This window comes from Aquarana catesbeiana, linkage group LG10 (genome assembly GCF_042186555.1).
Source record: "Aquarana catesbeiana isolate 2022-GZ linkage group LG10, ASM4218655v1, whole genome shotgun sequence".
Taxonomy (NCBI): domain Eukaryota; kingdom Metazoa; phylum Chordata; class Amphibia; order Anura; family Ranidae; genus Aquarana; species Aquarana catesbeiana.
In genome coordinates, this window is record NC_133333.1 from 2381757 (window position 1) to 2407656 (window position 25900).

General features: G+C 51.7%; 1 protein-coding gene across 1 annotated transcript in view; it reads left to right on the forward strand.

Annotated features, from left to right (window-relative positions):
* Positions 1-25900, forward strand: part of HSPG2 (heparan sulfate proteoglycan 2) — a gene marked incomplete in the record, with an annotated part of 205321 nt that overhangs the window by 74387 nt on the left and 105034 nt on the right. The window contains 4 exon segments of the mRNA XM_073601461.1: positions 1-40; positions 7339-7407; positions 25059-25168; positions 25269-25327. Coding sequence (XP_073457562.1) covers positions 1-40; positions 7339-7407; positions 25059-25168; positions 25269-25327 — 278 coding nt within the window.

Below are 25900 nucleotides of genomic sequence, written 5' to 3' on the forward strand. Positions count from 1 at the left end.
GCGGATGATGAAGATTTCATGGAGGATGGGGCCTCTGGAGGTGAGCAGGTGTGGGGGGAGGGTGGATTATAATAAAGAGAGGTTCCGACTCTGAGCCCCTCGTATGTTTCCGGACTTATGGATGGGTTTATTCGCAGCTCCGGAGGTCGGCCCAGCTTGGTGTCACGTTTTCTAGCTTGCTGGACGATGTCTCCATCGGTGGTCCTCATTGTACTGTGCAGGAGGGGAAGGGAGGATGGCATGGAGAGAGATTGGTCAGTCGCTTTCCTCTGGGGAGGGGCTGGAAGCTTGGGGGAGGTCCCATCCAGCACAATCCAGGAGATATCTGTCTGTCTGTGGTCTCTCTTGGGGGAGGGAAGATAAAGAACTAGATCCCCGGGTATGGACAGCATGTGAGACCCCGAATATTTCCTCAATATTCATCCTCCATGTACACCTCCCAGTCTCCTCCCTCTAGAATGGACTGACTGGCTCCTGAATTCTGTGTGTATTCACCCCTCCAATCTACATTCATGCCGATGGACCTCCAGATGTTCATACAAATGTGACTCCACATTCCAGAGAGTTTCCTGCGGTTGTCCTGCACCATTTTCCGTCAAGGATGTGATATCTCTGCTGGCCTTGTAGCATGCACAGTCTCCTTACTTGTGCTGCAGATCAGTGTGTGTTGGGGGGGGGGGGGGTCGCTCTGCGTGGACATGGAATGGGATAGACAAGGACAGATGGCCCAGTGATGAGGTTTTCCTTCACTTCTTGTCCTAGAGACACAACAGGAAGTGAGGGGGGATCTCTCCAATGTGAGGGAAGTCGCCTCAGTTGTCATCAGATCAGGTGACCCCTTTGGATGATATTCCCTTATTTTCTGTCGCAGTGACAACCATGAAATATAGAGTTTGCCATCACTGAGAGTTTTGGTGGCCTTGTTTGTAGTGGTGTCACTGAGGTGATGGTGCCATTGAGATTTATGGGGGAGTCCTAGACTTGGAGGAAGGTTTATAGAGGCTGGTTGTCAGCTCCCCTGTAGTTTAATCTCTGGCAGTTGTCACATTCCTGCCGCTGGTAGGTTCTCAGGTTACTGGGAGCAGCTGGGTGTCACTGGGAAGTCTGGTATCTATTGTGTGGACTTTGATCCCAGGAATGTGCAGAATGGCTTCACCTGAGGCCAGGAATGTCATTATCTGAAGAGCACCTGTCATCTCCAGATTGTGCTCAATACTTTGAGGGTCTCCTAGGGGACCAGCTACAGACATCCTGCCCATCTGGGGCCCCATGGCACCTATTGGGCCCCTGCAGACAGTGTTCTGGGTTTTCCTTCAGGCCTGTGAAGATAAAATCTTCCCCGCTGACTTGAGGAAGGGCTGGGGTGGGGGGTCTGTGATAGTGGAAGGGCCGGGGTGGGGGGTCTGTGATAGTGGAAGGGCCGGGGTGGGGGGGGTCTGTGATAGTGGAAGGGCCGGGGTGGGGGGTCTGTGATAGTGGAAGGGCCGGGGTGGGGGGTCTGTGATAGTGGAAGGGTCCGGGGTGGGGGGTCTGTGATACTGGAAAGGCTGGGTGGGGGGTCTGTGATAGTGGAAGGGCCAGGGTGGGGGGTCTGTGATACTGGAAGGGTCCGGGGTGGGGGGTCTGTAATACTGGAAAGGCTGGGTGGGGGGGGGCTGTGATAGTGGAAGGGCCGGGGTGGGGGGTCAGTGATACTGGAAAGGCCGGGGTGGGGGGGGCTGTGATAGTGGAAGGGCCGGGATGGGGGGTCTGTAATACTGGAAGGGCCGGGGTGGTTGGTCTGTGATACTGGAAGGGCCGGGGTGGGGGGTCTGTGATACTGGAAGGGCCGGGGTGGGGGGTCTGTGATACTGGAAGGGTCCAGGGTGGGGGGTCTGTTATACTGGAAGGGCCGGGGTGGGGGGTCTGTGATACTGGAAGGGTCCGGGGTGGGGGGTCTGTGATACTGGAAAGGCTGGGTGGGGGGGCTGTTATACTGGAAGGGCCAGGGTGGGGGGGTCTGTTATACTGGAAAGGCCGGGGTGGGGGGGTCTGTGATACTGGAAGGGTCCGGGGTGGGGGGTCTGTGATACTGGAAAGGCTGGGTGGGGGGGCTGTTATACTGGAAGGGCCGGGGTGGGGGGTCTGTGATACTGGAAGGGTCCAGGGTGGGGGGTCTGTGATACTAGAAGGGCCGGGGTGGGGGGGGCCCTTTTGGGCCCCTGCAGACAGTGTTCTGGGTTTTCCTTCAGGCCTGTGAAGATAAAATCTTCCCCACTGACTTGAGGAAGGGCCGGGGTGGGGGGTCTGTGACACTGGAAGGGCCGGGGTGGGGGGTCTGTGATAGTGGAAGGGCCGGGGGGGGGGGGGGGGGTCTGTGATACTGGAAGGGCCGGGGTGGGGGGTCTGTGATAGTGGAAGGGCCGGGGTGGGGGGTCTGTGATACTGGAAGGGGTGGGGTGGGGGGTCTGTGATACTGGAAGGGCCGGGGTGGGGGGTCTGTGATACTGGAAGGGGTGGGGGTGGGGGGGTCTGTGATACTGGAAGGGGTGGGGTGGGGGGTCTGTGATACTGGAAGGGGTGGGGTGGGGGGTCTGTGATACTGGAAGGGCCGGGGTGGGGGGTCTGTGATAGTGGAAGGGCCGGGGTGGGGGGTCTGTGATACTGGAAGGGGTGGGGTGGGGGGTCTGTGATACTGGAAGGGCCGGGGTGGGGGGTCTGTGATACTGGAAGGGCCGGGGTGGGGGGTCTGTGATACTGGAAGGGGTGGGGTGGGGGGTCTGTGATACTGGAAGGGCCGGGGTGGGGGGTCTGTGATACTGGAAGGGCCGGGGTGGGGGGTCTGTGATACTGGAAGGGCCGGGGTGGGGGGTCTGTGATACTGGAAGGGCCGGGGTGGGGGGTCTGTGATACTGGAAGGGGTGGGGTGGGGGGTCTGTGATACTGGAAGGGCCGGGGTGGGGGGTCTGTGATACTGGAAGGGGTGGGGTGGGGGGTCTGTGATACTGGAAGGGCCGGGGTGGGGGGTCTGTGATAGTGGAAGGGCCGGGGTGGGGGGTCTGTGATACTGGAAGGGGTGGGGTGGGGGGTCTGTGATACTGGAAGGGCCGGGGTGGGGGGGTCTGTGATACTGGAAGGGCCGGGGTGGGGGGTCTGTGATACTGGAAGGGCCGGGGTGGGGGGTCTGTGATACTGGAAGGGGTGGGGGGGGGGTCTGTGATACTGGAAGGGGTGGGGTGGGGGGTCTGTGATACTGGAAGGGGTGGGGGGGTCTGTGATAGTGGAAGGGCCGGGGTGGGGGGTCTGTGATACTGGAAGGGGTGGGGTGGGGGGTCTGTGATACTGGAAGGGCCAGGGTGGGGGGTCTGTGATAGTGGAAGGGCCGGGGTGGGGGGTCTGTGATACTGGAAGGGCCGGGGTGGGGGGTCTGTGATACTGGAAGGGCCAGGGTGGGGGGTCTGTGATACTGGAAGGGGTGGGGGGGGTCTGTGATAGTGGAAGGGCCGGGGTGGGGGGTCTGTGATACTGGAAGGGCCGGGGTGGGGGGGTCTGTGATACTGGAAGGGCCGGGGTGGGGGGGTCTGTGATACTGGAAGGGCCGGGGTGGGGGGTCTGTGATACTGGAAGGGCCGGGGTGGGGGGTCTGTGATACTGGAAGGGGTGGGGGGGTCTGTGATACTGGAAGGGCCGGGGTGGGGGGTCTGTGATAGTGGAAGGGCCGGGGTGGGGGGTCTGTGATACTGGAAGGGGTGGGGGTGGGGGGGTCTGTGATACTGGAAGGGGTGGGGGGGTCTGTGATACTGGAAGGGCCGGGGTGGGGGGTCTGTGATACTGGAAGGGCCGGGGTGGGGGGTCTGTGATACTGGAAGGGCCGGGGTGGGGGGTCTGTGATACTGGAAGGGGTGGGGGGGTCTGTGATAATGGGGTGCCCATTAACATAAGGAAATGATAATGGTGTCACCTCCTCCGATGAGCCATCAATCCCTGCCATGTCCATTCTAGGTGGGAATAGGACGTTCTCCTCCTGTAGGCCATGTGAAGAGGTCTGTTGGCCGGTTGACCCGGGACACTCATCCTTCACTTTAGTACATAGGAGCTGCCTGATTGCGGTGGGCAGGTGTTGTCCCAGGCAGTGTGTGAGGGGTCACCGTCCCTCTTCCCGTGGGCGGAGGTGTGTCTGGCTGTGTAGACTTTGTCCATACAATCATCCGGATTATATGGCTTTTCCCTCAGGTGACCTCTCTGTCCTCACCAAACTGGCACAGCTGTCAGGGGAAACTGCATAACTGCTGTTGCCATGGATACAACATATCATGGCACCTGTTGAATGCATGAAAGCAAGTGAACCACCACCTCTCCAGTGTGCAAAGTCAGGTGAGGGCGCTCTGTAGTGTACAATGTCAGGTGAGGGCGCTCTGTAGTGTACAATGTCAGGTGAGGGTGCTTTGTAGTGTACAATGTCAGGTGAGGGCGCTCTGTAGTGTATGTCAGGTGAGGGCGCTCTGTAGTGTACAATGTCAGGTGAGGGTGCTTTGTAGTGTACAATGTCAGGTGAGGGCGCTCTGTAGTGTACAATGTCAGGTGAGGGCGCTCTGTAGTGTATGTCAGGTGAGGGCGCTCTGTAGTGTACAATGTTAGGTGAGGGCGCTCTGTAGTGTAAAATGTCAGGTGAGGGCGCTCTGTAGTGTATGTCAGGTGAGGGTGCTCCTGTAGTGTGCAATGTCAGGTGAGGGCGCTCTGTAGTGTATGTCAGGTGAGGGTGCTCCTGTAGTGTGCAATGTCAGGTGAGGGCGCTCTGTAGTGTATGTCAGGTGAGGGTGCTCCTGTAGTGTACAATGTCAGGTGAGGGCGCTCTGTAGTGTATGTCAGGTGAGGGTGCTCCTGTAGTGTACGATGTCAGGTGAGGGTGCTCCTGTAGTGTACGATGTCAGGTGAAGGTGCTCTGTAGTGTACGATGTCAGGTGAGGGCGCTCTGTAGTGTACGATGTCAGGTGAGGGCGCTCTGTAGTGTACGATGTCAGGTGAGGGTGCTCCTGTAGTGTACGATGTCAGGTGAAGGTGCTCTGTAGTGTACGATGTCAGGTGAGGGCGCTCTGTAGTGTATGTCAGGTGAGGGCGCTCTGTAGTGTATGTCAGGTGAGGGCGCTCTGTAGTGTATGTCAGGTGAGGGCGCTCTGTAGTGTACAATGTCAGGTGAGGGCACTCTGTAGTGTATGTCAGGTGAGGGCGCTCTGTAGTGTACGATGTCAGGTGAGGGTGCTCCTGTAGTGTACGATGTCAGGTGAAGGTGCTCTGTAGTGTACAATGTCAGGTGAGGGCGCTCTGTAGTGTATGTCAGGTGAGGGCGCTCTGTAGTGTATGTCAGGTGAGGGCGCTCTGCAGTGTACAATGTTAGGTGAGGGCACTCTGTAGTGTACGATGTCAGGTGAGGGTGCTCCTGTAGTGTACAATGTCAGGTGAGGGCGCTCTGTAGTGTACAATGTCAGGTGAGGGCACTCTGTAGTGTATGTCAGGTGAGGGCGCTCTGTAGTGTACAATGTTAGGTGAGGGCGCTCTGCAGTGTACAATGTTAGGTGAGGGCACTCTGTAGTGTACGTCAGGTGAGGGTGCTCCTGTAGTGTACGATGTCAGGTGAGGGCGCTCTGTAGTGTACGATGTCAGGTGAGGGCGCTCTGTAGTGTATGTCAGGTGAGGGTGCTCCTGTAGTGTACAATGTCAGGTGAGGGTGCTCCTGTAGTGTAAAATGTCAGGTGAGGGCGCTCTGTAGTGTATGTCAGGTGAGGGTGCTCCTGTAGTGTACAATGTCAGGTGAGGGCGCTCTGTAGTGTACGATGTCAGGTGAGGGCGCTCTGTAGTGTACGATGTCAGGTGAGAGCGCTCTGTAGTGTATGTCAGGTGAGGGTGCTCCTGTAGTGTACAATGTTAGGTGAGGGCGCTCTGTAGTGTATGTCAGGTGAGGGCGCTCTGTAGTGTACAATGTTAGGTGAGAGCGCTCTGTAGTGTACGATGTCAGGTGAGAGCGCTCTGTAGTGTATGTCAGGTGAGGGCGCTCTGTAGTGTACAATGTCAGGTGAGAGCGCTCTGTAGTGTATGTCAGGTGAGGGTGCTCCTGTAGTGTACAATGTTAGGTGAGGGCGCTCTGTAGTGTATGTCAGGTGAGGGCGCTCTGTAGTGTACAATGTTAGGTGAGGGCACTCTGTAGTGTACGATGTCAGGTGAGGGCGCTCTGTAGTGTACAATGTCAGGTGAGGGCGCTCTGTAGTGTACAATGTTAGGTGAGGGCGCTCTGTAGTGTACAATGTTAGGTGAGGGCGCTCTGTAGTGTACAATGTCAGGTGAGGGCGCTCTGTAGTGTACGATGTCAGGTGAGGGCGCTCTGTAGTGTACAATGTCAGGTGAGGGCGCTCTGTAGTGTACGATGTCAGGTGAGGGTGCTTTGTAGTGTACAATGTCAGGTGAGGGCGCTCTGTAGTGTACGATGTCAGGTGAGGGCGCTCTGTAGTGTACGATGTCAGGTGAGGGCGCTTTGTAGTGTACGATGTCAGGTGAGGGCGCTCTGTAGTGTACGATGTCAGGTGAGGGCGCTCTGTAGTGTACAATGTCAGGTGAGGGCGCTCTGTAGTGTACGATGTCAGGTGAGGGCGCTCTGTAGTGTACAATGTCAGGTGAGGGCGCTCTGTAGTGTACGATGTCAGGTGAGGGTGCTTTGTAGTGTACAATGTCAGGTGAGGGCGCTCTGTAGTGTACGATGTCAGGTGAGGGCGCTCTGTAGTGTACGATGTCAGGTGAGGGCGCTTTGTAGTGTACGATGTCAGGTGAGGGCGCTCTGTAGTGTACGATGTCAGGTGAGGGCGCTCTGTAGTGTACGATGTCAGGTGAGGGCGCTCTGTAGTGTACGATGTCAGGTGAGGGTGCTTTGTAGTGTACGATGTCAGGTGAGGGCGCTCTGTAGTGTACGATGTCAGGTGAGGGCGCTCTGTAGTGTACGATGTCAGGTGAGGGCGCTCTGTAGTGTACGATGTCAGGTGAGGGTGCTCTGTAGTGTACGATGTCAGGTGAGGGTGCTTTGTAGTGTACGATGTCAGGTGAGGGCGCTCTGTAGTGTACGATGTCAGGTGAGGGTGCTTTGTAGTGTACGATGTCAGGTGAGGGCGCTCTGTAGTGTACGATGTCAGGTGAGGGTGCTCCTGTAGTGTACGATGTCAGGTGAGGGCGCTCTGTAGTGTACGATGTCAGGTGAGGGCGCCCTCCTCTCTCAGTGAAGTTAGAAATGTGTAGTAGATAGGAATTTGCTCTCATATGTTTGTCTGGGATTTGCTCTTCTCGGGTCTCTAATGACGAGATGTCCTCTCTTTACAGATAACGGCAGTGGAACTCCCACCTCGGACACGCCGATGACAACGTCGACAGTGACTTTGTTCTCTACAGGTAGGTGGACCTTCAGAGTAGATGAATGATGCCAGGGAACAGCCGCAGTCTCCTATGGGCTGCCTGGCAAAGGGGGGGTGTCACTTTTCTAACTCCGAGCCGAAAGTTCCTCTGATCCGACCCCTTGGCACAGGAAGAGCCCGACCACTCACCGGTGGGATTGGTGGTCAGAGAGGTCCCTGCAGATATGGAGCTGGCCTGGCTTGGTTCCTGGTATGAAAGTCCTATACAAACCAGGACGGGGACATTTTATTAGCACCTTCTATTTGGGCCTCGGTGGTGCTATTAATAGACAGACACGTGATCCAACTGAAGAACGGACCTGAGGGTTCCGGCCCAGCAGTACAGGAGACAATCCTGGACATCTAATGGGGGGGGGGGGGAGGTGAAATACAGAGAATTGAAAGCCAGCACCCCCAAAAATTGTTGGTATTTACTTCAAATATATAAAAAAATAAAATTAGACCCAAATTTGGGGGCTCATAGGTCCCCTTTATTGAGGTACACAGATGACTGCTGTCTGGTGGCTATACGTTACTGGATTCTTCTGACGGTATTTATGGCATCTTTGTACACATTTTCTCCAGTGCCACCATTTTCCTTCTTTCATCTGATGGAAATATAAAGATGATTTATGGGAGGGAAGTTCCTTACGAAGTATGAAAATGGAGGAGAAGGCTAATGGTGGAGAGGAGGACCCTCAGCGGTGTCTTTGACCTCCTTCTATCTTCCACGGGAAAGTTATTTTCCCTCACTGATGACTTTATCGGGTTTATAAAATATCATCTTGCCAACAATAAAGATAGGAAAACCCGGACACTTCTGGACTGGGTCTCTCCAGGTCAAGGGCAGCTCATGTTATGCTTCAGGTTATTCAAACACGACAATATGGTACTGATCGTCCATTCATCAATTCCACATTCTAGAAAACCGTTCTGGACATTTTCCACCTCCCTATGTTGTTTAGGTTTATTTTTTGAGAGATGCATCATTTGGATAGGCTTCTCCCATTTAGGTGTTATTTAGGCAGGCTGGTTCATGCCAGTGGTTGGGTGGGTCCCTGCTATTCATTAGGTAGGTTCGTCCCATTGTTTAGGGGGTTTCCTCCTATTGTTTAGGTGGGCTTCATTCCTCCCATTGTTAAGGCAGGTTTACCCCAGTGGTTGGGTGGGTTCCACCTATTGCTTAGGTGGGTTCTTCCCATTGGTTAGGCGGGTACCTCCCAGTGGTTAGGCAGGTTCTTCCTATTGGTTCGGTCGGTTCATCCCAGTGGTTGGGTGGGTCCCTCTTATTCATTAGGTGGATTCATTCCATTGTTTAGAGGGGTTCTTCTCATTGGTTAGGCAGGTTCCTCCTATCGGTTAGGTTGGTTCAACCCAGTAGTTGGGTGGGTTCCTACTATTGTTTGGGTGGGTTCCTCCCATTGTTTAAGTGGTTTCTTCTCATTGGTTAGGCAGGTAAATCCCAGTGGTTAGGTGGGTTCCTCCCAGTGGTTAGGTTGGTTCATCCCTCCCAGTGGTTGGGTAGGTTCCTCCTATTGTTTAGGTGGTTTCTTCTCATTGGTTAGCCAGGTAAATCCTAGTGGTTGGGTGGGTTCCTCCTATTGGTTAGGTAGATTCTAAAAATGAGTTGGGTGGCTTCTCCAATCAGTTAAGTGAACCCCTCTAATGGATTAGATGAGTTCTTCCCATGGATTAGGTTGGTTCATCCTCATGGTTGGTTGGGTTCCTCTCATTGGTTTGGAAGGTATCTCCTATTGGTTAGGTAGGTTCCTCCCATGAATTGGGTGGCCCACTTCCCGTAACCTGCTCAGATGGCAGAGCCCACATTCCTCCCCCTGAAGCTGTGTGGTTTCTTCTCTCCTCCATTTTCAGTGGGCGGTCTCAGTCTGGATGTGATGATGTCATGGCGTCAGGAGGATTTTCTTATCACTCCGTTATCAGACTTAATAAAGCAATGTGAGGAGGAGGGATGACGGGGGGAGGGGCCCAGTGTAAACTGAATCTGGTTGTTATGGGATATGAGTGGACGTCAGTTGTATAGAGGATGAGGATGGCGGTGTGTGGGGGTCACTCTCCATATTATTCAATGTGCCCCCCCCCCCCCCCCCCCGTTTCCTCCTCCACACAGCTGTCTCTGGGAATGAAGATGGGAAGCCCATTGTGTACCGTGCCAGGTGTTCCCACATTACCAGCATTTTCCATCCTGACATTCCAGCTCCGCTCACAACTGATAACCACAAGTCAATGTGCCTCTGTGTTCAGGGCTGAGTCTGCATCCTCTCCAGATCATACACACTCCATGTGTCTCCTCCAGATCATACACACTCCGTGTGTCTCCTCCAGATCATACACACTCCATGTGTCTCCTCCAGATCATACACACTCCATGTGTCTCCTCCAGATCATACACACTCCATGTGTCTCCTCCAGATCATACACACTCCGTGTGTCTCCTCCAGATCATACACACTCCATGTGTCTCCTCCAGATCATACACACTCCATGTGTCTCCTCCAGATCATACACACTCCATGTGTCTCCTCCAGATCATACACACTCCATGTGTCTCCTCCAGATCATACACACTCCATGTGTCTCCTCCAGATCATACACACTCCATGCATCCCCTCCAGATCATACACACTCCATGCGTCCCCTCCAGATCATACACACTCCATGCGTCTCCTTTAGATCATACACACTCCATGCGTCTCCTCCAGATCATACACACTCCATGCGTCTCCTCCAGATCATACACACTCCATGCATCTCCTCCAGATCATACACACTCCATGTGTCTCCTCCAGATCATACACACTCCATGCGTCTCCTCCAGATCATACACACTCCATGTGTCTCCTCCAGATCATACACACTCCATGTGTTTCCTCCAGATCATACACACTCCATGCGTCTCCTCCGGATCATACACACTCCATGTGTTTCCTCCAGATCATACACACTCCATGCGTCTCCTCCAGATCATACACACTCCATGCGTCTCCTCCAGATCATACACACTCCATGCGTCTCCTCCAGATCATACACACTCCATGCGTCTCCTCCAGATCATACACACTCCATGCGTCTCCTCCGGATCATACGCACTTCATGTGTCCCCTCCAGATCATACGCACTCCATGTGTCTCCTCCGGATCATACGCACTTCATGTGTCTCCTCCATATCATACACACTCCATGTGTCTCCTCTGCATCATACGCACTTCATGTGTCTCCTCCAGATCATACACACTCCATGCGTCTCCTCCATATCATACACACTCCATGCGTCTCCTCCAGATCATACACACTCTATGTGTCCCCTCCAGATCATACACACTCCATGCGTCTCCTTTAGATCATACACACTCCATGTGTTTCCTCCAGATCATACACACTCCATGCGTCTCCTCCAGATCATACACACTCCATGCGTCTCCTCCAGATCATACACACTCCATGCATCTCCTCCAGATCATACACACTCCATGTGTCTCCTCCAGATCATACACACTCCATGCGTTTCCTCCAGATCATACACACTCCATGCGTCTCCTCCAGATCATACACACTCCATGCGTCTCCTCCAGATCATACACACTCCATGTGTCTCCTCCGGATCATACACACTCCATGCGTCTCCTCCAGATCATACACACTCCATGCGTCTCCTCCAGATCATACACACTCCATGCATCTCCTCCAGATCATACACACTCCATGCGTCTCCTCCAGATCATACACACTCCATGCGTCTCCTCCAGATCATACACACTCCATGCGTCTCCTCCGGATCATACGCACTCCATGCGTCTCCTCCGGATCATACGCACTTCATGTGTCCCCTCCAGATCATACGCACTCCATGTGTCTCCTCCGGATCATACGCACTTCATGTGTCTCCTCCATATCATACACACTCCATGTGTCTCCTCCGCATCATACGCACTTCATGTGTCTCCTCCAGATCATACACACTCCATGCGTCTCCTCCATATCATACACACTCCATGCGTCTCCTCCAGATCATACACACTCTATGTGTCCCCTCCAGATCATACACACTCCATGCGTCTCCTTTAGATCATACACACTCCATGTGTCTCCTCCGGATCATACACACTCCATGTGTCTCCTCCAGATCATACACACTCCATGCGTCTCCTCCAGATCATACACACTCCATGTGTTTCCTCCAGATCATACACACTCCATGCGTCTCCTCCAGATCATACACACTCCATGCGTCTCCTCCAGATCATACACACTACATGCGTCTCCTCCAGATCATACACACTCCATGCGTCTCCTCCGGATCATACACACTCCATGCGTCTCCTCCAGATCATACACACTCCATGCGTCTCCTCCAGATCATACACACTCCATGCGTCTCCTCCGGATCATACGCACTTCATGTGTCCCCTCCAGATCATACGCACTCCATGTGTCTCCTCCGGATCATACGCACTTCATGTGTCTCCTCCAGATCATACACACTCCATGCGTCTCCTCCATATCATACACACTCCATGCGTCTCCTCCAGATCATACACACTCTATGTGTCCCCTCCAGATCATACACACTCCATGCGTCTCCTTTAGATCATACACACTCCATGTGTCTCCTCCGGATCATACACACTCCATGCGTCTCCTTTAGATCATACACACTCCATGTGTCTCCTCCAGATCATACACACTCCATGTGTCTCCTCCAGATCATACACACTCCATGCGTCTCCTTTAGATCATACACACTCCATGTGTCTCCTCCAGATCATACACACTCCATGCGTCTCCTTTAGATCATACACACTCCATGCGTCTCCTCCAGATCATACACACTCCATGCGTCTCCTTTAGATCATACACACTCCATGTGTCTCCTCCAGATCATACACACTCCATGCGTCTCCTCCAGATCATACACACTCCATGAGGCCTAATAGAAAATCAATGTAAAGAGTATTTAAAGCCAAAGCCATATTTGTAGTTGTTGGTGAAGTGTGGTGGGATTAGACCCCGGGTCAGGAGTCCCCACTGAGGAGATTCACCCTCTCTACACGTCCTGGTGTCACAGAGACAGAAATCCAACATTTACCTGTTGTCACCGAAACAGGAAATGAGGAGAAATTCACCAAAGGGGACACCAGTTCTGATGACAGCTTCCTATAAAGGGGATTTCCTATCACTTCCTGTTGTGTCTCCGGGACAGGAAGTGAAGGGAAATCTTTCTAATGGGACACAGAGAGCAAACAAAAACCTACAAGAAGTTCTTACTCCTCAGTAGGGGAGTGATATCCTCATCCTCAGGGGTGGGGGAGGGTGATATCCTCATCCTCAGGGGTGGGGGAGGGTGATATCCTCAGGGGTGGGGGAGGGTGATATCCTCATCCTCAGGGATGGGGGAGGGTGATATCCTCAGGGGTGGGGGAGGGTGGGGGAGGGTGATATCCTCATCCTCAGGGGTGGGGGAGGGTGATATCCTCAGGGATGGGGGAGGGTGGGGGAGGGTGATATCCTCAGGGGTGGGGGAGGGTGATATCCTCAGGGGTGGGGGAGGGTGATATCCCCAGGAATGGGGGAGGGTGATATCCTCAGGGATGGAGGAGGGTGGGGGAGGGTGATATCCTCATCCTCGTGGGTGGGGGAGGGTGATATCCTCAGGGATGGAGGAGGGTGGGGGAGGGTGATATCCTCAGGGATGGAGGAGGGTGGGGGAGGGTGATATCCTCAGGGATGGAGGAGGGTGGGGGAGGGTGATATCCTCAGAAATGGGGGAGGGTAATATCCCTAGGGATGGGGGAGGGTGGTGGAGGGTGATATCCCCAGGGATGGGGGAGGGTGATATCCTCAGGGATGGGGGAGGGTGATATCCTCAGGAATGGGGGAGGGTGATATCTTCAGGGATGGGGGAGGGTGGGGGAGGGTGATATCCTCAGGGATGGGGGAGGGTGATATCCCCAGGAATGGGGGAGGGTGATATCCTCAGGGATGGGGGAAGGTGGGGGAGGGTGATATCCTCAGGAATGGGGGAGGGTGATATCCTCAGGGATGGGGGAGGGTGGGGGAGGGTGATATCCTCAGGAATGGGGGAGGGTGGGGGAGGGTGATATCCTCAGGGATGGGGGAGGGTGATATCCTCAGGGATGGGGGAGGGTGATATCCTCAGGGATGGGGGAGGGTGATATCCCCAGGAATGGGGGAGGGTGATATCCTCAGGGATGGGGGAAGGTGGGGGAGGGTGATATCCTCAGGAATGGGGGAGGGTGATATCCTCAGGGATGGGGGAGGGTGATATCCTCAGGAATGGGGGAGGGTGGGGGAGGGTGATATCCTCAGGGATGGGGGAGGGTGATATCCTCAGGGATGGGGGAGGGTGGGGGAGGGTGATATCCTCAGGAATGGGGGAGGGTGATTCCTCAGGGATGGGGGAGGGTGGGGGAGGGTGATATCCTCAGGAATGGGGGAGGGTGATATCCTCAGGGATGGGGGAGGGTGGGGGAGGGTGATATCCTCAGGGATGGGGGAGGGTGATATCCCCAGGAATGGGGGAGGGTGATATCCTCAGAGATGGGGGAGGGTGATATCCTCAGGAATGGGGGAGGGTGATATCCTCAGAGATGGGGGAGGGTGATATCCTCAGGAATGGGGGAGGGTGATATCCTCAGAGATGGGGGAGGGTGATATCCTCAGGAATGGGGGAGGGTGATATCCTCAGGGATGGGGGAGGGTGGGGGAGGGTGATATCCTCAGGGATGGGGGAGGGTGGGGGAGGGTGATATCCTCAGGGATGGGGGAGGGTGATATCCCCAGGAATGGGGGAGGGTGATATCCTCAGAGATGGGGGAGGGTGATATCCTCAGGAATGGGGGAGGGTGATATCCTCAGGGATGGGGGAGGGTGATATCCTCAGGGATGGGGGAGGGTGATATCCTCAGGGATGGGGGAGGGTGATATCCTCAGGGATGGGGGAGGGTGATATCCTCAGGGATGGGGGAGGGTGATATCCTCAGGGATGGGGGAGGGTGGGGGAGGGTGATATCCTCAGGGATGGGGGAGGGTGACACTTCGGAGATGTGATGGATGTGATCCCGGTGATGAGTTGGACGGATTGCGGCACATCTGTCTCTGTAGCCGGGATCTGGCCGGCTCGCCATTGTTGGATATCTGGCTGTGTGAGTCCCTGGGGGGGGGGGATATATTCCAGTCCAGTGTTTGTCTCCCCCCCCCCCCCCCCCCGCAGAGTCCATGGATGGGATATGTACCACCATTACTCTTCTCCTGAAAGAAAACTCAGACTCCGCCCAGAACTATTATTTCTTAGTTTAGGTGGGGCCAGCCCGATGTAGATTGGCATGGAGGGGTCAGTTTCCCATTCCGGTGTAGATTGGCATGGTGGGGTCAGTTTCTCATTCCGGTGTAGATTGGCATGGTGGGGTCAGTTTCTCATTCCGGTGTAGATTGGCATGGTGGAGTCAGTTTCCCATTCTGGTGTAGATTGGCATGGTGAGGTCAGTTTTCCATTCCGGTGTAGATTGGCATGGTGGGGTCAGTTTCTCATTCCGGTGTAGATTGGCATGGTGGGGTCAGTTTCTCATTCCGGTGTAGATTGGCATGGTGGAGTCAGTTTCCCATTCTGGTGTAGATTGGCATGGTGAGGTCAGTTTTCCATTCCGGTGTAGATTGGCATGGTGGGGTCAGTTTCTCATTCCGGTGTAGATTGGCATGGTGGGGTCAGTTTCCCATTCCGGTGTAGATTGGCATGGTGGGGTCAGTTTCTCATTCCGGTGTAGATTGGCATGGTGGAGTCAGTTTCCCATTCTGGTGTAGACTGGCATGGTGGGGTCAGTTTCTCATTCCGGTGTAGATTGGCATGGTGAGGTCAGTTTCCCATTCTGGTGTAGATTGGCATGGTGAGGTCAGTTTTCCATTCTGGTGTAGATTGGCATGGTGGGGTCAGTTTCCCATTCCGGTGTAGATTGGTATGGTGGGCTCAGTTTCTCATTCTGGTGTAGATTGGCATGGTGGAGTCAGTTTCCCATTCCGGTGTAGTTTGGCATGGTGGGGTTTCCATTCCGGTGTAGTTTGGCATGGTGGGGTTTCCATTCCGGTGTAGATTGGCATGGTGGGGTTTCCATTCCGGTGTAGTTTGGCATGGTGGGGTCAGTTTCCCATTCTGGTGTAGATTGGCATGGCGGGGTCAGTTTCCCATTCTGGTGTAAATTGGCATGGCGGGGACTGATGAGGATCCTCCAATCACAGGGAAGATGTGTGGCCCCAGGGTGGGGGTGCAGAGGACCAGTATGGGGGTGCAGAGGACCAGCTGCCATTGTGGGATTAGGAAGTCACCGGCAGTCCACCATATGGCTTCCTTCGTTGTATATACAGGTTCTCTTTATTGGACTTCTTGTGAAGATCTCAGTACTGAACTGTTTCCTTTTCTCTCCTGTCTGTCTCTTTCTTCTACCCCACCCCCCACCCTGTTGTCCCTTCTATGGACACCTCTGCTGACCCCCCCATCCCCTACTTAGGTTTTGCCCCGACTCGTGTAGTGCCACAACTGGCGGGTATGAGTGTGTCTGAGCAGGACCAGGAGGAACCATTTCTGAGTAAGTCCCACTGGGGGGGGGGGCACTGCATGTCGGGGTGTAGGGGGACCTACAACCCCCACCCTCCCCCACTCACTGACTGCGCTTTGCATGCTGGAGTCTGAGTGCTGTAACAGTGTGTTGTGATATTGGTGGTCCTGAGTCCCCCCCACACCCATTACACCCATTACACCATGCATGCTGGGATGTGAGCCTGTATTAGTTTAATGTGACTTTAGTGGTCCGGGGTACAACCCGCCACCCCCACTGACTGCGCTGTGCATGCTGGGATATGAACCTGGCTGCACAGTTGCCCCCCTTTTCCCTCTGCATGTTGGGGTTTGATGTACCCCCCCCCCGTACACAGACGTGCGAGGGTGCAGGTTGCTGGTGTACGCTGCATGGAACACGCACTCCCCTCTGCACACTGCACTCATTCTTCCTGCAGGAGCTCCACCCACACAGACACATGGCGAGATTGTCCCCCCCCCCACCCTGCACACAGCATGCTGCTCCTCACCCCGCTCCTCATAGTTCCTACAATCATTCTTCATACACACTGAGATATGGAATGTCCCTGGAAGGCCGGCACCATACAACATGTATACTTTACCAGCCAGGTCTCACAGAGACCAACAAGGAATGTCCCTGGAAGGCCGGCACCATACAACCCTGTATACTTTACCAGCAGGTCACATAGAGGCCAACAACGAATGTCCCTGGAAGGGTAGGGTTAAGGCCTGGAGGGGATCTCCAATACGAGGAGTGACACCCTTGTGGAAGGGAAGGGTTAAGGCCTGGAGGTAATCTCCATAGGAGGAGTGACACCATTGTGGAAGGGAAGGGTTAAGGCCTGGAGGGAATCTCCATACGAGGAGTGACACCATTGTGGAAGGAAAGGGTTAAGGCCTGGAGGGAATCTCCATACAAGGAGTGACACCATTGTGGAAGGGTAGGGTTAAGGCCTGGAGGGAATCTCCATACGGGGAGTGACACCATTGTGGAAGGGAAGGGTTAAGGCCTGGAGGTAATCTCCATACAAGGAGTGACACCATTGTGGAAGGGTAGGGTTAAGGCCTGGAGGGAATCTCCATACGGGGAGTGACACCATTGTGGAAGGGAAGGGTTAAGGCCTGGAGGGAATCTCCATACGGGGAGTGACACCACTGTGGAAGGGAAGGGTTAAGGTCTGGAGGGAATCTCCATACAAGGAGTGACACCATTGTGGAAGGGTAGGGTTAAGGCCTGGAGGGAATCTCCATACGGGGAGTGACACCACTGTGGAAGGGAAGGGTTAAGGTCTGGAGGGAATCTCCATACGAGGAGTGACACCATTGTGGAAGTGAAGGGTTAAGGCCTGGAGGTAATCTCCATATGAGGAGTGACACCGTTGTGGAAGGGAAGGGTTAAGGCCTGGAGGTAATCTCCATACAAGGAGTGACACCATTGTGGAAGGGAAGGGTTAAGGCTTGGAGGGAATCTCCATACGAGGAGTGACACCATTGTGGAAGGAAAGGGTTAAGACCTGGAGGTAATTTCCATACGAGGAGTGACACCATTGTGGAAGGAAAGGGTTAAGACCTGGAGAGAATCTCCATACGAGGAGTGACACCGTTCTGGAAGGGAAGGGTTAAGGCCTGGAGGGAATCTCCATACGAGGAGTGACACCATTGTGGAAGGAAAGGGTTAAGACCTGGAGGTAATTTCCATACGAGGAGTGACACCATTGTGGAAGGGAAGGGTTAAGACCTGGAGAGAATCTCCATACGAGGAGTGACACCGTTCTGGAAGGGAAGGGTTAAGGCCTGGAGGGAATCTCCATACGAGGAGTGACACCATTGTGGAAGGAAAGGGTTAAGACCTGGAGGTAATTTCCATACGAGGAGTGACACCATTGTGGAAGGGAAGGGTTAAGGCCTAGAGGGAATCTCCATATGAGGAGTGACACCACTGTGGAAGGGAAGGGTTAAGGTCTGGAGGGAATCTCCATACGAGGAGTGACACCATTGTGGAAGGGAAGGGTTAAGGCCTGGAGGGAATCTCCATACGAGGAGTGACACCATTGTGGAAGGGAAGGGTTAAGGCCTGGAGGGAATCTCCATAGGAGGAGTGACACCATTGTGGTAGGGAAGGGTTAAGGCCTGGAGGGAATCTCCATAGGAGGAGTGACACCACTGTGGAAGGGAAGGGTTAAAGGCTGGAGGGAAAGGAGGATTAACTCAGAGGAAACATCAGGGGTTGAATCGGGTCTTTATATTATTTGCTGCGGATTCCTTTTCATGTTGTAGAGTTGGGGGTTTGTGAAGGAGCCAGCCTCCCCCCCACAAGAAGCTCAGGACTTTCCTTATCTAAAATTCACACTCACTGGAGATGTTTGGTGGAGAGCTAAATCCATGATGTAATCTGTGATCCTGTATTTGTACACCCAGACCTTTTTCCTCTACAGTTCCACATATCGGTGTATGAGTGGCTGGCCGTCTTCTCTAGAAATCTGTATTCTAGAGCTGAACATAATCTCTAAACCTCAGATTTCTACATGTAGAATGAGTTTCTCTTTTTCATCTATTTATCTAGGATCATTCCTACGTATTGCTCTATCAGTTCATGCACCAAGAACATGTCACCCAAACAACTTCTCTGCCATTTATAGTCATGTCTAGAACAAGTATCCCTTCTCTCTCAGGTCTAGAACAAGTCCATCTTCTCTGTCATGTCTAGAACAAGCTCATCTTCTCTCTCAGGTCTAGAACAAGTCCATCTTCTCTGTCATGTCTAGAACAAGCTCATCTTCTCCCTCAGGTCTAGAACAAGTCCATCATCTTTGTCAGGTCTATAACAAGTCTATCTACTCTCTCAGGTCTAGACAAGTCCATCTTCTCTGTCAGGTCTAGAACAAGTCCACCTTCTATGCTCTCTATAGAACAAGTCTCCCTTCTCTCTCAGGCCTAGAACAAGTCCATCTTCTCTTTTGTGTCTAGAGCTAGGTCATCTTCCTTGTCAAGTCTGGAACAAGTCCATCTTCTTTGTCATGCCTAGAACAAGTCCACCTTCTCTGTTATATCCACAAGTCAACCTTCTCTGTCATGTCTAGAACAAGTCCATCTTCTCTGTCATATCCACAAGTCAACCTTCTGTGTCATGTCTAGAACAAGTCCACCTTCTCTGTCATATCCACAAGTCAACCTTCTGTGTCATGTCTAGAACAAGTCCATCTTCTCTGTCATATCCACAAGTCAACCTTCTGTGTCATGTCTAGAACAAGTCCATCTTCTCTGTCATATCCACAAGTCAACCTTCTGTGTCATGTCTAGAACAAATCCACCTTCTCTGTCGTATCCACAAGTCCACCTTCTCTGTCATGTCTAGAACAGGTCCTAAAGAACAAGCCTGTTTTTAATACACATTATCTCTTTTATGATATCTAGGGACACCAATCAGCTCTGCAAATACCAGGCCTTGAGCCATGTAAAAACAGTTTTGTTGACATCCCACCTGTCAGCAGCCCACAATGTACAGGGTAATGGGAAACATGACTGCAGACCAGGACTGAGCACAAAGAAGTCATCATGGATCCCTCTGGGTGCACATTTTGTTCTCACCAGTCGGCTGGTTGGAATCACATTGGACGGTTGTGGGAGAGAGCTAAACATTTGCAGCAGGATCCTTCTTGTTGTGATCTTTCTTTAGCATTACATGAGTGAAGTTTAACATAAAAATCACCAGTTATGGTTCCAAGGTCTGAAGACATTCGATCAGTTAGGTACATGGAACACACACCTTCCTTGTTCTCAGTCCAGGCGGTCAGTTTTGGAAATCAGCTGATCCCCAATATCTGCTGTAAGTTCTAGTCTGCAGTCATATTGGCCATAAGATTGTTCAGTGCAGACTGCAGACAGATGGAATATAAACAAAGCAATGTTTACCCTAGCCTGGGGGCCTGTGATACCAGCTGTATAGGGAAATAAAAGGCAGAGGTAATGGGTGTATTTGCAGAGTGGCTTGGTGTTCTGGGGTATATTGGCATATGAGCTAATGTGACTTCAATGTAGTCATCCTTTAAATAACCTCCGTATTCCATGTGCAGGGATATATTTATCTGGGCGGTAGTAATAGTTATATCTAGAGCAGGATTCTCATTTCTGGAGATGTGGAGTCATTTTGTGTAGAATGGGTTTCTCCTCCAGGAAGGTCTTTCCTGCATCCAGAATGTCTGTCTCCTCTGGAAATCTGAAGTTCCTCCACATCTAGAAACGTGTTCTTCTACTCAGACCGGCAGTCGTTTCTGCATCTAAAATATCTTCCAGTCCTTGTGGTATTTCTTGGTCTGTGGGTCTGTTCTAGGTTGATTGGGGTGAGGTTGGCCTCTTATCACACTGGCATCTAGCGTTCTTGGTCTCTGAGTCTGTTGTAGGTTGATTGGGGTGAGGTTGTCCTCTGGTCACACTGGTATCTGGCGTTCTTGGTTTCTGGGTCTGTTCTAGGTTGATTGGGGTGAGGTTGGCTTCTAGTCACACTGGTATCTGGCGTTCCTGGTTTCTGGGTCTGTTCTAGGTTGATTGGGGTGAGGTTGGCTTCTAGTCACACTGGTATCTGGCGTTCCTGGTTTCTGGGTCTGTTCTAGGTTGATTGGGGTGAGGTTGGCTTCTAGTCACACTGGTATCTGGTGTTCTTGGAGTGGATCTGTTCTAGGTCGATTGGGGTGAGGTTGGCTTCTAGTCACACTGGTATCTGGCGTTCCTGGTTTCTGGGTCTGTTCTAGGTTGATTGGTATGGGGTTGTCCTCTGGTCACACTGGTATCTGGTGTTCTTGTTCTCTGGGTCTGTTCTAGGTTGATTGGGGTGAAGTTGTCCTCTGGTCACACTGGTATCTTGCGTTCTTGGTCTCTGGGTCTGTTCTAGATTGATTGGGGTGAGGTTGTCCTCTGGTCACACTGGTATCTGGCATCTGTTAGGGATATGGTGGTAGAAGGTCCGAGCTGCTCCAGCTGCGTCCAGCTGCGTGGGGTACATCCTGGCACAGATGCTGCATTCCCTGCAGATAGATCTGATTTCTGACAGCTGTTTCTATAAATTATCAGCCGCTGGTGAGGAGTGACAGGACACAATCCAGTATTCTCCTCCTGGGCCTCTGTACCATCAGGAGCACAGCATTCCATGGCTCTGCTTTTTCATCCTCGCAGAGTTCGGTGGGAATAGTGGGTGTAGTTGGGCCTACATACAGATGGGAAAGGAGAGCAGATGTTTTGGGTGGGAAAGGAGAATTGCAATGTGCCGTCTCTGGGGGCTCCGATAAATAAGACATATACTCGTTTGTACAGAGGATTTGACTTGTGAGCAGCTGCAGCGATGACACCAGATCCCATACGTGGCTATAAATCCTAATCATACAAAATAAAAGACTGGATGATTTACAGGGAATGATAATTACTGAGGAAAAGCACAGAAATATTTGGAGAATTGGTCCATCTGCCTTTGTGGGTCACTGAGGAAGGATTATTAATTCCCTGTAAGGCTCCAGAGCTGTGTTATACTATATGGCCAGACTTATGAGGACTCCTGACCATCACCTAGAATATGGTCGTAGGTATGATGATACCAGTCCATCACACCTACCAATATGACCAGACGTAAGAGTACACCTGACCATCGCCTTGTATAAACCATATGTATGAGGACACCTGACTGTCACACCTATCTATATTGCCAGACTTATGTGAACCCCGCTCCAAATTATGGAGTCCAGGTGTTTTCAGTGAAGAGTCCTGTTAATACGTCAGTATACATAGTCATTTCTCTTCCAACCTTGTGGTAACAGTTTGGTGAAGACCCTTTCCTGTTCCACCATGACTGTTCCCCTGTATACAAAGCCAACTCCATAAAGACATGATGTGACCAGTTTGGTGTGGAGGAACTGAAGTGTACTGCACAGAGTCCTGACCTCAACGCTACTGAACACCTTTGGGTTATCTGGGTTCTCATGGCCAACAGATTAGCACTACCAAAGACTTGAAGAGAGGAAGTTGCAATTACCTGAGATGCGTTGGCCATGTTTTATGTCATACGGTAATAAGGTAATTATTGACCTCTGATTGGCTAGAGTTTTCAAGACCTTTTATTCATGAGTGCCTTTCCTCACCCACCAACACAATCTAATAATAATGACCATTGGGGGGGGGGGGGGGGGTCTATAATAACGGGGGAGAGGACCAGCTTCCTATTAATGGCCATGAGTAGGATCCTTTTCTGTTCCAGCATGACTGTGCCCCCCCCCCCCCCCCATGTAGAAAGCCATCTCCATAAAGACATGGTGTGACCCGTTTGGTGTGGAGGAACTGGAGTGTCCTGCACAGAGCCCTGAGCTCATCCCTACTGATCACCTTCGAGATGAATTGGAACAAGCCAGGTCTTCTCATCCATCATCTCCATAAAGACATGGTTAGGCCAGTTCGGTGTGGACTCTGAGGAACTCGAGTGTCCTGTACAGAGCCCTGACCTCCTCAACCGTACTGAACTCCTTTGGGATGAACTGGAATGTTAACTGCAAGCCAGGTCTTTTTATTTGGTGCCCAATATGTGAGCCAGGTCTTTTCATCCAACAGTAGTTCCTGACCACACAAACGGGCACAAATTCCACAGACATCTTCCAAAATTATGTGAAAATCCTTCCCAGAATAGTGGAGAATGTTTAAAGCTACAAAGGAGGTCCAACTCCATTAAGACATGATTTGACCAATTTGATTTGAAGGAACTCAAGTGTCCTGCACAGAGCCCTGACCTACTGAATACTTTCAGGAAGAATTGGAATGTTGGTTGTTGGCCAGGTCTTCTCATCCAACATCAGTGCCTGACCCCACATATGGGCACAAAATGGGCAACTCCATATTAATGGTCATTGGGCACAACTCTGTATTAATGGCAATTGTTTTGGAATGGAATGTCCAACAAGCTGAAGTAGGTGTGATGGTCAGGGGTCCACAGAGTTTTGGCTATATAGTTTATGCTGCTAGGAATTATGGGAGGTTGATCTTGGTGGACATGTTAATTTTCTTTAGTACAGTATGATCTTTGGTAAAGTTCTGGCCTTTCCCAACATGTGTTCCATGGCTTTTGGAAACCCAGTAGTGAATTGTTAGTAATGATTGGTGGTCGGTGTGTAAATGTATATTTATGAACTGTCATTTTGGCCTCATTGAGGGTCAGTACTGTGATCTTGCCCCTCTATTTCAGTCCTGGTATTGTTAATAGAAAGCAACATTACTATGCAGAGTCTTCACACCAACATGAATGCTGCATTATACAATTGCATCCCTCAAGACCATGCCAGGCAGTAGGTGCGGACAACACCTGGCTCCATCACAAGCCTTTTGTATGATAAAAGTCAAGACAGTGTGAGCAGATAGTGTTATCTATACATGAGGGACCTTAGGGTGGGTTAATATTGTGGAGGTCTATAGCCATCTAAGGGCTGCTGTTTGTATAAGCTGGATGAAGACATATCCCATTCACATTTGTGTTAATGGAAGACCTTATCAAACAAGTGTTGTAGGCCCATTAGCGGCTAGGTCTCCTGGCCCATTGGCTTCTTGGTCTCCTAGCTCATTTGTTGCTTGGCTCCTGGTTCATTGGCTGCTTGGTGTCTAGTCCATTGGCTGCTTGGTCTCCTGGTCCATTGGCTGCTTGGTCTCCTGGTCCATTGGCTGCTTGGTCTCCTGGCCCATTTGTTGCTTGGCTCTGGGCCCCGTTGGCTGCTTAACTCCAGGCCCCGTTAGCTGCTTGGTCTCCTGGAAAACTAGCTGCTTGGCTCCAGGCCCATTGGCTTCTTGGTCTCCTGGCCTGTTTGTTGCTTGGCTGCTGGCCCATTGGCTGCTTGGCCCTTGGTCACTTGGCCCCTGGCCTGTTGGTTGCTTGGCTCCTGGGTCATTGGCTCCTGGTCCATTGGCTGCTTGGCTCCTGGCCTGTTGGCTGCTTGGCTCCTGACCCATTGGCTGTTAGGCTCCTGGGTTTGTGTGGCTCTGCTCTAAGGCCTCAGCAGGCCACATAGAGGTCACCTATTTCACCTGTCACCTAATTGTTGTGAAACTAAGACATTGTTGTAATTTTTTCAGGCATGCAAGGTTTCTGGTTCTTGGAATCTTAACCGTGAACATGGAGAAAGTTATGTGATGTCTCCTCCATAACACAGGCGCCATCCACACCTTTGTTACTTATATTACTTATGTTTATATAAACTGCATTGCAAGTCACAGCATATCCTGCTCACTGATGCCTGTTCCTGTCACACGTTTCTATGCTGTGAACTCCATGATTCTTCTCCCAGCTGCAGTTTTGGGGGACTTTCTCCTTGCTGACAGTGGGCTTTATTTTGGCCTCTACATTACACAGGCAATTATTATTATTATTATACAGAATTTATATAGTGCCAACAATTTGTGCAACGCTTAACAAAATGAAGGCAGACATTACAGTTACATTACAATTTGGTACAAGAGGAATCAGAGGACCCTGCTCATTAGAGCTTACAATCAAGGAGGGAGGCAATGAGGGGTTCTAGATAAATTGGGGAATCTTCGCAACACAAAATTGCCTCCAGTGTAACATACATGAAAATAATAGCACATATTAGCACATATTGTTGCTAATTCTTTGGAAATCAATGTATATTGTGGATTGCCGACTGATCTATAGGCAAATTTTTCCATACCGTGTACATGGCACCCTCTAGTGGTTGGACTGGGAGGTGACAGGACTGCTCACTGTGGGCTCTGGAGGGGCAGAGGAGAGTCAATGATGTTCTTAGTTACATTGTAGTTTCTGTTAATGTTAAGTGTTTTGTCTGCTCTGGTCATTGTGTTTCCCTGGCACCGGTAACGGGTAATCCTGCCAGTTTCAGTGCCCGCCTGTGCTTACTGCATGGTTCCAGACAGGTTTGGAATGACCTGAGGTGCCCTTGTGTTGATGTCTTGCTTTTATTTCCAGGGATTGTTGGCGAGGAACTGTTGGTATGTGTCTCGTTGTCCATTATTCGGTTGGTAATGGATTTTCCTCTCTCTTCCAGTTTATTACAGAGCTTTAGTAAATTTCACCACGTCTATAGAATACACGCCAGACCTGGACAATGTCTCCTCCTACCAGTTTCGGGATCTGTCCGAGGCCGTCGTTGACACGGTGAGATGATATCCATCTTCCCTCCCTGTTATTGCCTTTATAATGGGATTTTCTATGTGTCTCAATAATAGTTACTAAATGCCTATTTCTTCCATTTCAGCTGGAGTCTGAATATTACAAAATCCCGGGAGAACAAATGGTTAATGTCGTATACGTCAAGTAAGTAAAGAGTGCACTTAGAGGAGCATTTCTCGGACCAATGGAGGACATGATGGAGTCTTCTGGCCCACAGTGGGCATACCTGTCCTCCCTCCACCCTTGTACTGTGACATCAGAGGCATGCCAGGTATGCGCCAAGGAGGGCAAGTGTCCTCTGATGTGGAGGACATCTTGGTGTCCTGACCAGATGCTGGGAGAGGGTTTTGTAGGGAAAGGTGATAGGCAGTAGTAGTGCAGGGAGGTGAAGTAGCAGAGCTTCTGGAGGCTCCATAGAAGTTCTAGATCTGCAGATTGCAGCTGGCAGCTAGACATGGCTGATACCAGGGTGGTGCAGCATACCAGGCACTGATACCCCTTCACATATGATAAATCAATGAAGTGCAAGCATATAATGATATTTGGGTATGTATTGTGGATGGAGGCTGTTGGGGAATGCTGAGACCTGTACATAAATCTCTGGAGGGAGGAAGCCTGTCCAGCCTGGGATAGGTCACTCCATGGAGATATCTTCTACGTTCTGGAGGTTGGGGCATTGGGGTTTACTCTTTCTGTGTCTCTCTGGAGGGGGGAAGC